At 46.5% G+C, this 13739-nt stretch overlaps 2 protein-coding genes across 2 annotated transcripts; one reads left to right on the top strand and one right to left on the bottom strand.

Moving 5' to 3' along the window:
* Positions 1-20: 20 nt before the first annotated feature.
* LOC308533700 (protein S100-A7-like) lies at positions 21-1210 on the bottom strand (the record flags this gene model as incomplete). Its single annotated transcript, XM_081111788.1, has 2 exons — positions 21-185; positions 1070-1210. 2 exons carry the CDS (start codon positions 1208-1210, stop codon positions 21-23), a joined length of 306 nt encoding a protein of 101 aa, XP_080967914.1.
* Positions 1211-12027: 10817 nt separating this feature from the next.
* Positions 12028-13236, top strand: LOC308533699 (protein S100-A7-like; the record flags this gene model as incomplete). The annotated part of the gene is made up of 2 exons (XM_081111787.1): positions 12028-12168; positions 13072-13236. The coding sequence occupies 2 exons, from the start codon at positions 12028-12030 to the stop codon at positions 13234-13236; spliced, it is 306 nt and encodes a 101-aa protein (XP_080967913.1).
* Between the last annotated feature and the right edge of the window lie 503 nt (positions 13237-13739).

Raw genomic sequence — 13739 nt, 5'->3', positions numbered from 1 at the left:
GGTGTCAGGCTGGGCTGGGTTCAGTGTCCTCCACCAGAACAGAGTGGGGCTCCATGGCTGTGATTGTGGTAGTCCGTGGCTATGACTCCCAACACCGACAGAAACTCAGAAAAGTCGATCTTCTTGTCCTTATTCTTGTCCTGGTCCTCAAAGATATGGGCCAAGAAATCTTTGCCCTTTTTTTCCTGTGGAAAAGATAAATTCAGTCCCAAAAGTGTTATGGGTGGAACAGGAGGAGGCGCATGCAGAGATGGGGAGAGAAGCATTTGGGGCCGCACAGGTGTAGCTGTGTGGGCCAGTGGAGGGTATCTGGGAATGAGAGGGACATTAGCTCTATCCTGCAGGTCACTAAGGGATTTTCCTTGGATCAAGTATCAGCTAAAGAGAGACCTAGTGGTGGTGGGCAGACTCAGCCCAGAGCCTCACTGATCAATGAGCTGGTGGGTGGGTGGTCTTTTTACCCAGACCTGCTCCCCCGACCCACTTTCAGGACCCCATCTACCTAAGTTCTACCCAGAAACTAGATAGGCCCTACCCCTTGTCTCTTCATTCCTAACCCTCCTCTCCTATCTCCTATTTGCCTTCCTGAATCTTCCATGGTCAGTGCCCTCTTTTGCTCACCTACTCTCTGTGTCATCCAGTAGCCTCTCTTTTTGTATTCAGTTCAGTGCATTCTAACTGTCAGACTAAATCAGGTCTCTGAAGGAGCTCTTTATTGTAATGAAAGGTGGTAAATTTATCAGCCATGGGATTTCTATCATCTTCCTTTGGATCTCAGAGAACCGAATGGAGGCTCCTAGAGGCAGAGCCTGAGCCTCTGGGCTTCAGTCTCCTGGATGGAGAGCGACAAGTTGGAGGGTTCCCGTTCTTTACTCTCCTATTTCACCACCTGATAACTACCCTTGATCTCCAGATGCCTTTACACTTGGCCACATGTACCATCTCTTTCATCCTGATAATAAGTCAGGAGAGTCCTCCTAGGCCTTTCTGCAGATGAGAATATTGAGGATCAGAGAATGGGATTGCCATATCCGGGCCCAAGCAAACTTAAGAAGTCACCCCGACTCACACAAGCCGTGAGGAAGTTAGGGAAATTCTCCTTCAGCATCTTCAGCAGGCCCTGCTTGTCAATCTTGTCATCAGGTTTGGTGTATTTGTGGAACAGGACGATCAAGTCCATCACAGACTGTTCAACTGGAGTATGGCTCATCTTGGTTTTCAAGGAAGCTGCCAGAGAGAAAGATGGGGACCTTTGTTATCCTTCTCTCCAGGTGAGGGTCCCTAAGTCAGGACAATGGGGTGGGAACTGAGGATCCAGTGAAGTAAGCCTGTTGGGAGCAGAAGGACCTGTATCATCCTAGGAGGTGGGATGAGATCCTCACAAAGAGGAGAGTGTGACCAAGCTGGGGCCTGGTTCCAAGCAGGTCAGGGCCCAGAGGAGGTAAGGGGAATACAGAAACCCACTGTGGACAGAACCACAGGAGGCAGAAGCAGAGAGGGTAGGGGTCAACCACATGGAAAAGGACTGACATTTATTTGAGACCTTAGCCAAACACAGCATTTGGATGACTCTACTCTTCAAGAGCATCAACACCATCTTCTCCAGGGTCAACAGCAGTGTTAGAGTCATGGGGACAAAATGACGTCCTGAGGAGTCTGGCCTGTCTGCCCTTGGCTGCTTTTGGAATGAGTCCCTTGAGGTGCCCATTGTGATCATAAAGCAAGCTCTAAATGAAAGAAGCCCTGGAGGCTCCCAGGGGTGAGTGTGAGTAGGATGGTGATTGTGAGCAGAGATATACAGCCCTGTCCTGAGCTCTCACAATGTTTCCTAGACCATCCCCAGCAGATTAAAAGTAGGACTGCTCACCAGTGTTGGCATCATGTTTGAAATGAACAGAAATACTTGCCTCAGTTTTAGAGTCTTGGGTGAATTTGGGGAGATAGGCTCCTTCAGATGACCTTTGTACCTCCCTGCTCTCTGGAACCCCAATGTTGGACCACATTTAAGTAAAGATGTCTGACTTTCTAAAGCCAGTACCTCCACCCTCAGTCTGGATCCTAAGCAGAGAAATGGGACAATGCAGCCCTCACACCCTAGATTTTCAAAACTTTCAAGAAATGTGTATGGTTCCCATGTGTAGGCATCTAACAAAAACTTCCATTGTCTCCTGATCTGGGAGAAAGAGCCTCCCTGTTACGTCCCTAAGTGAAAACACCTAAGGCCTTCTTTCAATTTGGCCAAGGCCTTAGCTGAGCTCTGTGCCCAGAAGGTCACTGGTCATTCCCTGAACTGGGAACAAGGTTCAAAACCTAAGTTGATAGGTCCCTGATCCAAGGTAGTGGCAGTCTTTATCACCAGGGCATAGCAAGTGGGCATCCCAGGTCTGGGTTTGGGAGAATCTTCCAGACTTTGGGAGAGCCAGCCACTCTCCTGAGGTTGGGGTGCAAAGGCCATGGCATGAGAGTCCGATGATTCCAGAGAGTAAAGAAGACAAGGAGGAGAGGAAGGTTCATATACTGAGCTCCCACCAGGGATGCTCCAACAGAGTTGGCACAGAAGAGCCAAAGGAGCAATGCGAGCATCAGTACAGACATCTTGTTGTAGATAGGCCCTTGGTACCAAGTGGGATCAAGTTGTAAAGACAGAAAACAGGCAGAGTTGAGACTGGATACAGGTTCCTGAATGCGCTCCCATCACCGCTCTCCCTATTCCTGGACACAGAAGAACACACTGGGCCCTGACGAACCCCCCTGGCAAAGAGTTAGGTGCAGACTTACCGGAGCTGACGAGGTGTCACTGAGGAGAAGGTGAGTGTGCTGTGCATCTGGGCAAAGACTGGTCCCTTTATAAGGCTCAGCCTGGCTCCTCCCAGGCACTGGGAGCCCTTAGGCCATGCTGTTTCTCTGCTTCCTGGACCATTGCCTCACTCAGGTGGGTGGGACACACCTAGAAGAGTGTGTTCATCATGTTCCTGTATAATGCCCGGCACTCCCAAGGGATTGCACTATTCTAGAGGATTATTCTGTGGCTAAGGAAATCGAGGGCTGGGGAGGGGAAGACAATGGGATTGTCTTAAAAGCACAGGAATTGTGGTAGAGAAAACTGGGTTTCTGAACTTAAAGAGGATGGGTCTCTGAAGGCAGCATCGTCTATGTTTGCTCATCACCCAGTCCTTCCACAAGTTTGTCTGACATCTAACAAAAACTCTGACCAGTGGTTTATAAATCCATAACTATACCACGCATCACCTTACATGTCGTATTGACATTCCTCCTAAACCTTCAAAACCTTATGAGATGGTGCTGTTACCCTCATATTGAGGACAGGGAATTGAGGGAGTAAGAGGTAAGCTAAGTTCCTATGTGCACAATGCTAATAGACAGCAAGCTCAAGAGATGACCCAGAAAAGCCTGATTCAAAAGCTCCCTCCTAACACCACTACTAGACCCCGGGGTCACTGAAGGGCCTGTGAACTTGAAGTTCAGGGGAGGAAAGCAGGGTCACCCAAGTTCCATCTTCATGTAGGGTCCTCACTGTAGTGCTAGGAGAGAAAGAGCTGGCATGACCCACTGTGACAGGTAGCACATTGTGAATAGCCCCTCACCTACAGGTGAGGGAAGAGACAAGGTCAGAGTTCTGCGTTCTGGTGTTAGCCCCACACTCTAGAACTTCGCTATGCAGCTCCAGGGACTGCCTGAGCCCACCAAGGAAGCCACTGTCTGTACTCAGGGATGGTGACCACCACGAAATGAGCCAGCAGGAAATTGGGCAATGTTGCCTCCCCTCTCATGATGATGCCTTCTTATAAATTCTTCAATGATGTCCCTCCATCCTTACCTTATGCAAAACAGTCTGCTTAGGAGTCAGTGGCCATGCCCCGTGGTCTGCTATGTCCCAACCTGCTGTGGAAAATCTAGTTCAGGTGCAGGAGACAGGAGCTTGGAGCTTAGGATGAGGCCTAGAGACCTTTGGGGAATGATCCTGCTGACTCACTGAGGAATCCTTGTTCCTGCTCTCTACTCCCCTTAGAAGGTCCTCCCATGAGTAAGAGGACTGCTCAGGCACTGGGTACCCTGGGACCAGGCCCATTGCTGAGCCTGGGTCAGCCTGCCCCTGCCCCCCAATGCATTGGGCTTCCACACCTGGCCCTTCTGTCCCCAGTTATGTCCACATCTGCACCAGTACCAGCCCTCTCTGGTTCACGTATGTAATGTGTTCTCACCGCCACGAAAAGCCTGCTGTGAAGGACACACAGGAAACCTGGAGAGGGGTCACTTGGAGCAGAGGAACTGAAATGTCTTTCCCACACTCGCCCTGGTACAGCTTCTGAAATCTGAACAATGTCAAGATACTTCAAATTCATTTTCAATTTTTATATTTAAGTTTTGCTTTGTTCAGTCTTGGCCTCACTTTCACAATCTGAGCCGTGTATAGTCCTTGGCTTCTGGAATCTGAACATCATTAATCTGTTGCAAGGTATCTTGTTTTTACTTATATACTTATATTCCTTTAATCTTCATTACTATTCAATTTTCCCATAAAAAACCCAAAAGGATATATATGTTTTCTGTTTATTTTTATGCATACTCACAAATATAAATAGTTATTTTGGCCCGTGTTCTAGCCATGTATTTTTTTAAATATAGATTAATTATGCAGAAAATACAACAAGCTACAATACACAGCCTAATGAGTCTTACACTTGTGACTGTCCCCCACGTCAATGAACAAAACATTGCACCACCCACACCCGCCTGCTTTCTCTGTTCTCCAAAACCACCATCAGAACTTTTTTAATGAGACCCTCTGTTTCATTTTACCACCTAATCATACATTCCTGAACACTGCCATTTCTCCTACTTTCAAATTTTAGTTGAAGGGAAACATATTCTATGTATTCTTCATTGTCTGCCTTATTTTTCTCGGTATTACATTTACAAGCTGTATATTGTACTGTGTTTGTTCTTCATTGTATACTATATATATATCTTTATATGAATGTGCCACAATTTTTTTATAATGCTGCTTTAGATACCACATGCTCATCACTTTGTCTTCTTTTTCAATGGTTTCCAGCTCAGGTGACCAGGGATTTTGACCTCTGACTTCACGGTCCTAGGGGAATCAGACACCCTGTCTGGTGAGGTATGTGGAAAGGGCCCGGGGAAGGCTCTGGTTGAGTAAGACGTGGGTGTTTAAGGAAGAAGAAGGTGATGAGCCCATGTTTCAGGGACCAACTTCAAAACAGCGCTGTTTATTGTCAGAGACATTAGTGTTTGCAACTATTGTGACTAACAGCCAAGTCCCACCCCAGCATCGCCCTTATCACTCACCAGAAAGGCTATAGGTATCTTCCATCCTCTGAGCCAAATGTTCTTTGGAAACATGGGCTATATGTTCATGTCCATCACTTGGAATCACTTTGTGAGCATTTACTGTTTATGCTGAGCCTCTCTTTCATTCATCCCAATGGATTCTGGACCCCAGCTGTCCTTGGCTGTTTGGAACAAAGACCTGGACCATTTGTTCAAGGTATAAAATTTACGAAGAAACCACTAAGAACCACTCACTGTGCTTTAGGATGAATATAGGGGAAGAAAATTTTTTAAGAATTATCTCCCCTCTATGCTCACCCTTTGGAAGTTAAGACAAAAAGAATAAAATAGAAACTGTGGATGTTGGAGATGTACAATGACACAGTCTATAACCCAAGAGGAGAGGGGTAACTTTCTGGGGAGGAGAGGTGGATAGGCCAAGGATTGAAAATAAATTGGGCCCAGCTAGCATGGTTCAGTGGTTGAGCATCAACCTATAAACCAGGAGGTCCCATGTCCAAGATGTGGGCTTAATCCCCAGTGTGGGGCATGCAGGAGGCAGCTGATGAATTATTCTCTCTCCTCATTGATGTTTCTATCTCCCTCTCACTCCTCCTTCCTCTCTGAAATCAATAAAAATATATTTAAAAGTAAATAAATATAATAAATTTGGTAAGTAATTTCCTGGTGGACAGATAATCTAAAATGCTAGTAAGTTTACATGCAGAGACTTAGTTCTCAAACAGATTTGATTTATTAGCTAGCTTTTATATAAGATTGTAAGAGAGCTCCAGAAAATACAGAAAAGAAGAAAATAGAATGCTTGCTCATAACCCGGCATCATAGGTTAGGAAGGTACTTGTAGATAACTCTCCAGGGCTAATTGTTTCAATCTACCTTGGCATACAATAAAAAGAAACTCAATCTTATTATTTTTTATTATTGATATACTCTAATTTTTAGAACAGTTTTAGATTGGCTGAAAATTTTGGAATAGAGACTTTATTTCCTATATACCCCCTCTCCGCACAGTACCTCCTGTTTATTAACATCTTAATTAGTGTGGAACATTTGTTATAATTGATGAACCAATATTGATACATTATTATGAACTAAAGTCCATGGTTTAACCAGGGTTCAGTTCCTGTTGTGAAATTCTGTGGTTTTGGACAAATGTGTAATGCCACATGTTCATCATCACAGTATCATGCAAAGTAGTTTCATTGCCTCAAAAAACACCAATACCCCAACTATTCAGCCATCCCCTCCTATCCTGAATCTTGATGATTACTGATATTTTAATTGTCAATATGGTTTTGCTTTTCTATAATGTCATATATTTGAAATCATACAGCATGTGGTTGCTTCAGAATGGCCTCCTTCACTCAGCAATATCCTTGTCGTTTCCTCCATGTCTTCTTGTGGCTTCATAGCTCAATGCTTCTTCTTGCTGGATACTATTCCACTGCATGGGTTTGCCACAGTTCGTTTACTCATTCACCTTCTGAAAGACATCTTGGTTACTTCCAGTTTGGGGAAATTATGAATAAAGTTTCTAAAGTCATTCATTTGACGTTTTTATGAGGCTGAACTCTTCAACTCACTTGGGTAAGTATTTTTGATGACTGCCTGTGTCCCGGACCAGCAACCCAGGCATGGGTTGAGGCATGGCAGGGCCAGCTCTCCATGTCCCCTCCTGTCAGAAAAGCAGAGTCCCAGAAGCCTGGCCCAGCATCACTCAGTTTCATTGCGCATAACTTGTGGGACACATGTTCACTCTTATTTGTAAGGGGCTCAGGGAAAGCAAGGACAGGACTGTGAGAATGGCTAAGAGGAGACCAGACACACATGGGGGTACTGAGCACCCTAAACCCAAAGCAAACTGGGCTCTGTTAGTTCAGAAGAGGGGTTGGGTACTTGGTGGGACATAGTTGGTGCCTGTCCCAAACCTCTCACTTCCAACACTCTTGGCTCTAGACATGTTTCTGTCCTCCTGATGTCATGTCTATTCTGCGCTATACTTTTGCTCACATGTCATGGTCTGGAATCTCTTTCCCTGGTTTGTTTGCTTGAACACTAGGTGTTGACATTCATTCAAATGCCTCATCTAAGGTATCTCGGTCCACCTCTCCTCCTCAGAAAGTTACCCCTCTCCTTTTGGGTTATACTGTGTGTCACTGTACATCTCCAGCATCCACAGTTTCTCTTTTATTCTTTTTGTCTTCACTTCTAAAGGGTGAACATTGGAGTGAGTTAAATTCTTTAAAAAATTTGTCGTGACATATGTTCATCCTAAAGTACAGTGAGTGGTGCTTAGTGGGTTCTTCTTAAATTTTGTACTTGGAACAAATGGTCCAGGTCTCCGCTCCAAAAAGCCAAGGACAACTGGTGCCCAGAATCCATTGGAATGACTGAAAAAGAGGCTCAGCATAAACAGTAAATGCTTGCGAGATGGTTCCACGTGATTGACCTGGATGTGTAGACCATGTTGCCATAGAATTATTGGTTCAGGGATTGGAAAATACCTATAGCCTTTCCGGTGGTGGTGAGTGATAAGGGCGATGCTGGGGTGGGAATTGACTGTTAGTCACAATAGTTGTAAACACTAATGTCTCTGCCAATAAACAGGGCTGTTTTGAAGTTGCTCCCTGAAACATGGGCTCATCCCCTTCTTATTCCTTAAACACCCAAGTCTTACACAATCAGGGACTGCCCTGGGCCCTTTCCACATACCTCACCAAACAGGGTGGCTGATCCCCACAGGAACCTGAGGTCAGAGGTCAAAATTCATGGTCACCTGAGCTGGAAACCATACAAAAGGAAAACAAGAAAATTAAGTGCATGTGATATCTAAAGCAGAATTATAGAAAATGATGTGATATTTATACCAAGACATATAGTATATAATGCTGAACAACCAGTCAAACATGGATATCACTTATAAGTATAATATTGGGCAGACTAAGTTAACCATAGAAGAATTTATAGAATCTGTTCTCCTTCAATACATTTTCTTAAGTGGTAAAATTCAAATGAAACAAAGAGAGAGCTTTACCATAAAAGTCCAGATGATGGTTTCCAGGACGAGAGAAAAGGGGCAGTGACTGGTAGGGGTGGTAGAAATATTTTATTCATTGACCTGGGTGGCAGTCACAGGTGTTGGAGATAATTCATTGGGCTGTACATTGTAGTGTATTTTATTTTTCCATATGAGTGATCTATATCACATAAAGCACATCTATAAAGCATAGGCCAAATTAATCATTTACATTGATGAGTATGCATAGAAATAAACAGAAAACATACATTTTATTTTTTAGCTTTTGGGGGGAGGGGGAGTTGAATAGTAATGAAGATTAAGGGAAAATAAGTATATAAGTAAAATAGGAGAGAGACCGTGCAACAGATCAATGATGTTTAGATTCCAGAAGCTGAGGACTATACATAGTTCAGACTCTGACCGTGAGGCCAGAATTGAACAAAGCAAAAGTTAAATTAAACTAATTAAAAAATAATTTAAAGTATTTTGACACTGTTCAAGTATCAAAAGCTACACCGGGGAAAAAATGGGCATCCATCTCACTTCCCCTGCCCGGAGGCACCCTGTGCTCCAGGTGTTCTGAGTATCCTTCCTGGGAGGCTTTGAGAGGCAGTAAGAGGAAATTAAATGAGTGAACCAGAGAGGACTGGTGCTGATGCAAATATGGATATAACTGGGGACAGAAAGGCCAGGCTGAAGCATGGAGGCCAGTGCATTGGGGAGGGGGCGGGCCCTGACCTGGGAGCTCAGTGGTGGGCCTGATCACAGGGTGCCCAATGCCTGAGCAGTTCCTTACTCCATGGGAGCATGTTCTAAGGGTAACAGAGAGCAGGAACCAGGACTCTTCAGTGAATCAGAATCAGCATGGTATGTCCCCAGAGGTCCCCAGGTTTCATCCTGAACTCCAAGCTCTTGTTTCCTGCACCTGAACCAGATATTCCACAGCAGGTTAGGACATAACAGACCTCAGGGCATGAGCTACGGAATCCTAAGCAGACTATTTTGCATAAGGGAAGTAGAAACATCATTGAAGAATTTATAGGAAGGCATCATCATGGGAGGGGTGGCAACTTTGCCCAATCTCCTGCCAGCTCATTTCATGGTGGTCACCATCTCTGAATCTAGACAGTGGCTTCCTTGGTGGGCCCTGGTGGGCCCTGGAGCTGTGAAGTGAATTTCTAGAGTGTGGGGCTAATGTCAGGACTCAGAGCTCTGACCTCCCGTCTTCCCTCGCCTGCAGGTGACATGCTGAGCCACTGCTCTCTCTGTGTTCCCTGGTCTGTCACTGTGGGTCATTCCACCTCTTTCTCTCCTAGTGCTCCAGTGAGGACTCAACATGAAGATGGGAGTGAGGTGACCCTGCCTCCCACCCCTGGACTTCGAGTTCACAGGCCCTGCAGTGACCCTAGAGGTCTTCTAGCGGGGATAGGAGCAAGGTTTAGAATCAGGATTTTTTGAGATCATATCTTAAACTTTCTGTCTATTAGCCTCGTGCCCATAAGAATGTTGCTTACCTCTTACTCCCTCAATTCCCTATCCTCAACATGAGGTTAACAGCTCCATCTCAAAATGTTTTGACGCTTTAGGAGGAATATTAATATGACAGGTAAGGTGATGTGTGGTATAGTTATGGAGTTATAAACCGCTGGAGAGAGTTTGTGTTAGATGCCAGAACAAAATTGTGGAAGGAGTGGGTGATGAGCAAACACAGACCATGATGCATCTCAGAGTCGCATCCTCTTAAAGTTCAGAAACTCAGTTTTCTGGACCAGAATTCCTATGTTTTTACAACAGACCCCATTGTCTTCCACACCCCTGACCCCAGCGAAGTGAGGACAGAAGAAGGCTCTAGGTGTTTTCCATTGGGAGTTGCCTGGGATTTTACTGGCACATGCTGAACACACACTCCTAGGTGTGTGCCACTCACCTGAGTGAAACAATGGTCCAGGAAGTAGACAGATATGACCCAAAGGCTTCCAGTGCCTGGGAGGAGCCAGATTGAGCCTTATAAAGAGACCAGTCTTTGCCCAGATGCACAGAACACTCTTCTCCTCGCTGCCTCCTCGTCAGCTTTGGTAAGTCTGTGCCTATCTCTTTGCCAGGGAGGTTCATCAGGGCCCAGGGTGTTCTGCTGTCTGCAGGAGAAGGGAAAAGCAGTGATGGCAGAGGATTCAGGAGCTTGGGTCCAGATGTAATGGGGTTCTGCCTGTAACGGGGCTCTGCCTGTTATGGGACTTTGCCTGTTATGGGGCTGTGTAACTTTATTCCACTGGGGTCCTGAGGATCTCATCTACAAGATGGCTGGACCGATGCTCCCATTGCTCTGTTGGCCCCTGTGCAAAAACTCTGTGGAAACATCTCTGGGGAGCTGAAGAAATGACCCTTCCTCTCTCCTTCTCTTCTTTTCCCTCTGGACTCACCTTACTCTCAGACCACAGGTTGGGGAAGACTCAATTTGTACATCAACCTTCAGAGAGAGAGCGTGTCTCTATCCTTGTCCGGAAGGTTCTCCTGAACCCAAGCCTGGGACACCCACTCACCTTGCCATGGTGAGAAGATCTGCCAGTATATGGATCAGAAACCCATCAACTCATGTTTTGGACCTTCTCTCCAGCTGAGGGAAAGACCAGTGATTTTCTGTGCACAGGGTTCAGCTCTGACGTTGGCCAAGTTCACAGAAGGCCTTGAATAGTTCCATATAGGGACATAGCAGCAAGGTTTGTTTTTTTCCCAGATGATAAGAAAATCTGTTTTTGTTAGAAGCCCACACATATGGGCCATACACTTTTCTTGAGAGTTTTGGAAAGTCTAGGGTGTGAGGGCTGCACTGTCCCATTTCTCTGCTTGGGGTCCAGACTGTTGGTGGAGGTACTGAAATGTGGTTTATCCGTGAGGTTCCAGAGAGCAGGGAGGTACAAAGTCATCCGAAGGAGCCTATCTGCCCACATTCCACCGAAGAGTCTAAAACTGAGGCAGGAATTTCTGTTTATCTCAAACATGATGCCAACGCTGGTCAGCGTCTTTCTTTCCCACTGGTGGGGATGGTCCAGGAAAACTTGTGGGAGCTCAAATCAGGGCTGTATATCTCTGCTCACACTCACCATCCTACTCACAGTCACCTCTGGGAGCCTCCAGGGCCATTTCATTTAGAGCTTGCTCTATCTTCACAATCGGCACCTCAGGGGTCTCATTCTAATAACAGCCCAGGGAGGGTCAGGCCTGACTAGTCAAGAAGATATTTTGTCCCCATGATTCTAACCCTGACTGTGACCCTAGAGGAGATGGTGTTGATGCTCTTGAAGAGTAGAGTCATCCAAATGCTGTGTTTGGTTCAGGTCCCAACTAAAACGTCAGTCCTTTTCCATGTGGTTGACCCGTACACCCTCTGCTTCTGCCTTCTGTGGTTCTGTCCACAGGGGGTTTGTCTGTTCTCCTCCATCTCCTCTAGACCCTGCCCTTCATGGGACCAGGCCCCAGCTTGGTCACACTCTCCTCCATGTGAGCATCTCATTCTACCTCCTAGGATAATATGTTCCTTTTGTTCCCAACTGAGCCTCACTTCACTGGATGCTCAGTTCCCACCCTGTTGTCCTGACTGATGGTCCCTCACCTGGGGGGAAGGATAACAAAGGTCCCCATCTTTCTCTCTGGCAGCTTCCTTGAAAACCAAGATGAGCCATACTCCAGTTGAACAGTCCGTGATGGACTTGATCGTCCTGTTCCACAAATACACCAAACCTGATGACAAGATTGACAAGCAGGGCCTGCTGAAGATGCTGAAGGAGAATTTCCCTAACTTCCTCACAGCTTGTGTGAGTCGGGGTGACTTCTAAAGGTTGCTTGGGCCCTGGCAGGGCGGAGGACTTGGGACAAGCCAATCCTATTCTCTGATCCTCAATATTCTCATCTGCAAAAAGGCCTAAGAGGACTCTCCTGACTTATTATCAGGATGAAAGAGATGGTACCTGTGGCCAAGTGTAAAGGCATCTGGAGATCAAGGATAGTTATCAGGTGGTGAAATAGGAGGGTAAAGAATGGGTCCCCTCCCACTTGTCACTCTCCATCCAGGAGACTGAAGCCCATAGGCTCAGGCTTTGCCTCTTGGAGCCTCCATTACGTTCTCTGAGTTCCAAGGGAAGGATCCCATGGCTGACGAAATTTAACATGTTTCATTACAATGAAAGAGCTCATTCATAGACCTGATTTAGTCTGACAGTTAGAATGTACTGAACTGATTAGAAAAAGAGAGGTTGCTAAGTGACGGAGAGAGTAGGTGAGCAAAGGAGGGCACTGAGCATGGAAGTTTCAGGAAGGCAAATAGGAGATAGAGAGGAGGGTTAGGAATGAAGAGACCAGGGGTAGGGCCTATCTAGTTTGTGGGTAGAACTTAGGTAGATGGGGTCCTGGAAGTGGGACGGGGGAGCAAGTCTGGGTCTATACACCGTCCACCCACCCACCAGCTCATTGATCAGTGAGGCTCTGGGCTGAGTCTGCCCACCAGCACTAGGTCTCTGTTTCATGCTGATACTTGATCCAAGGAATCTCCCTCAGTGACCTGCAGGGTAATGCTAACGTTCCCCTCATCCCCAAATGCCCTACACTGGCCCGCACCAGCTACATCTGTGTGGCCCCAGATTCTTCTCTCCCCCTTTCTGCCTACTCCTCCTCCTATTCCACCCATAACACTTTTGGTGTGGAATTTGTCTTTTCCACAGGAAAAAAAGGGCAAAGATTTCTTGGCCCATATCTTTGAGGACCATGACAAGAATAATGATAAGAAGATTGACTTTTCCGAGTTTCTGTCGGTGTTGGGAGTCATAGCCACGGACTACCACAATCACAGCCACGGAGCCCCGCTCTGTTCTGGGGGAGGACACTGAGCCCATCCCAGCCTGAGGCATCCAAGAAATAATAAAGTGTGTCTTTTGCCCAGATACAGCCTGTCTCCTGCTTTTCTTTGACTACTTATGCTGTCAAAACTTCTCCTTCTTGGTGAATGTAATTGTGGGTTCTCCATGGAGGGATTTACCCAGGAATGTGCCAGGAGGGTGCCCTCCCTTTGGCCCCCAGCATAACTGACCACCTCTCTCAGCAGGGCCTCTGTCCACCTCTGCCCCTGCTCCCTAGTGCAGCCAGCGTGCCAGGTCCCAGGGTCAGCAGTGCAGAGCATTCTGCTGGCCCAGCCATGCTTTTCCTTCTCAAACCACGATCAGCATCTAGGGATCCAGGAACTGCAGGGAGCAGGAGCTGAGGGAGGTGTGAACACGGTGCCTCATGCCTATGAGCTCCTGCCCAGCATGACCCCAGGGACATAGGGGTGATGGCACCACTGAAAAAGGCATTGGGTGGATGACACTGTGGGCACATGGGCACTGGTCACTCT

Source organism: Myotis nattereri (assembly GCF_964212035.1).
Source record: "Myotis nattereri genome assembly, chromosome: 18".
Classification (NCBI taxonomy): Eukaryota; Metazoa; Chordata; class Mammalia; order Chiroptera; family Vespertilionidae; genus Myotis; species Myotis nattereri.
Note: the sequence above shows the minus strand (reverse complement) of the source record. Positions and strands in the feature narration are given on the sequence as shown.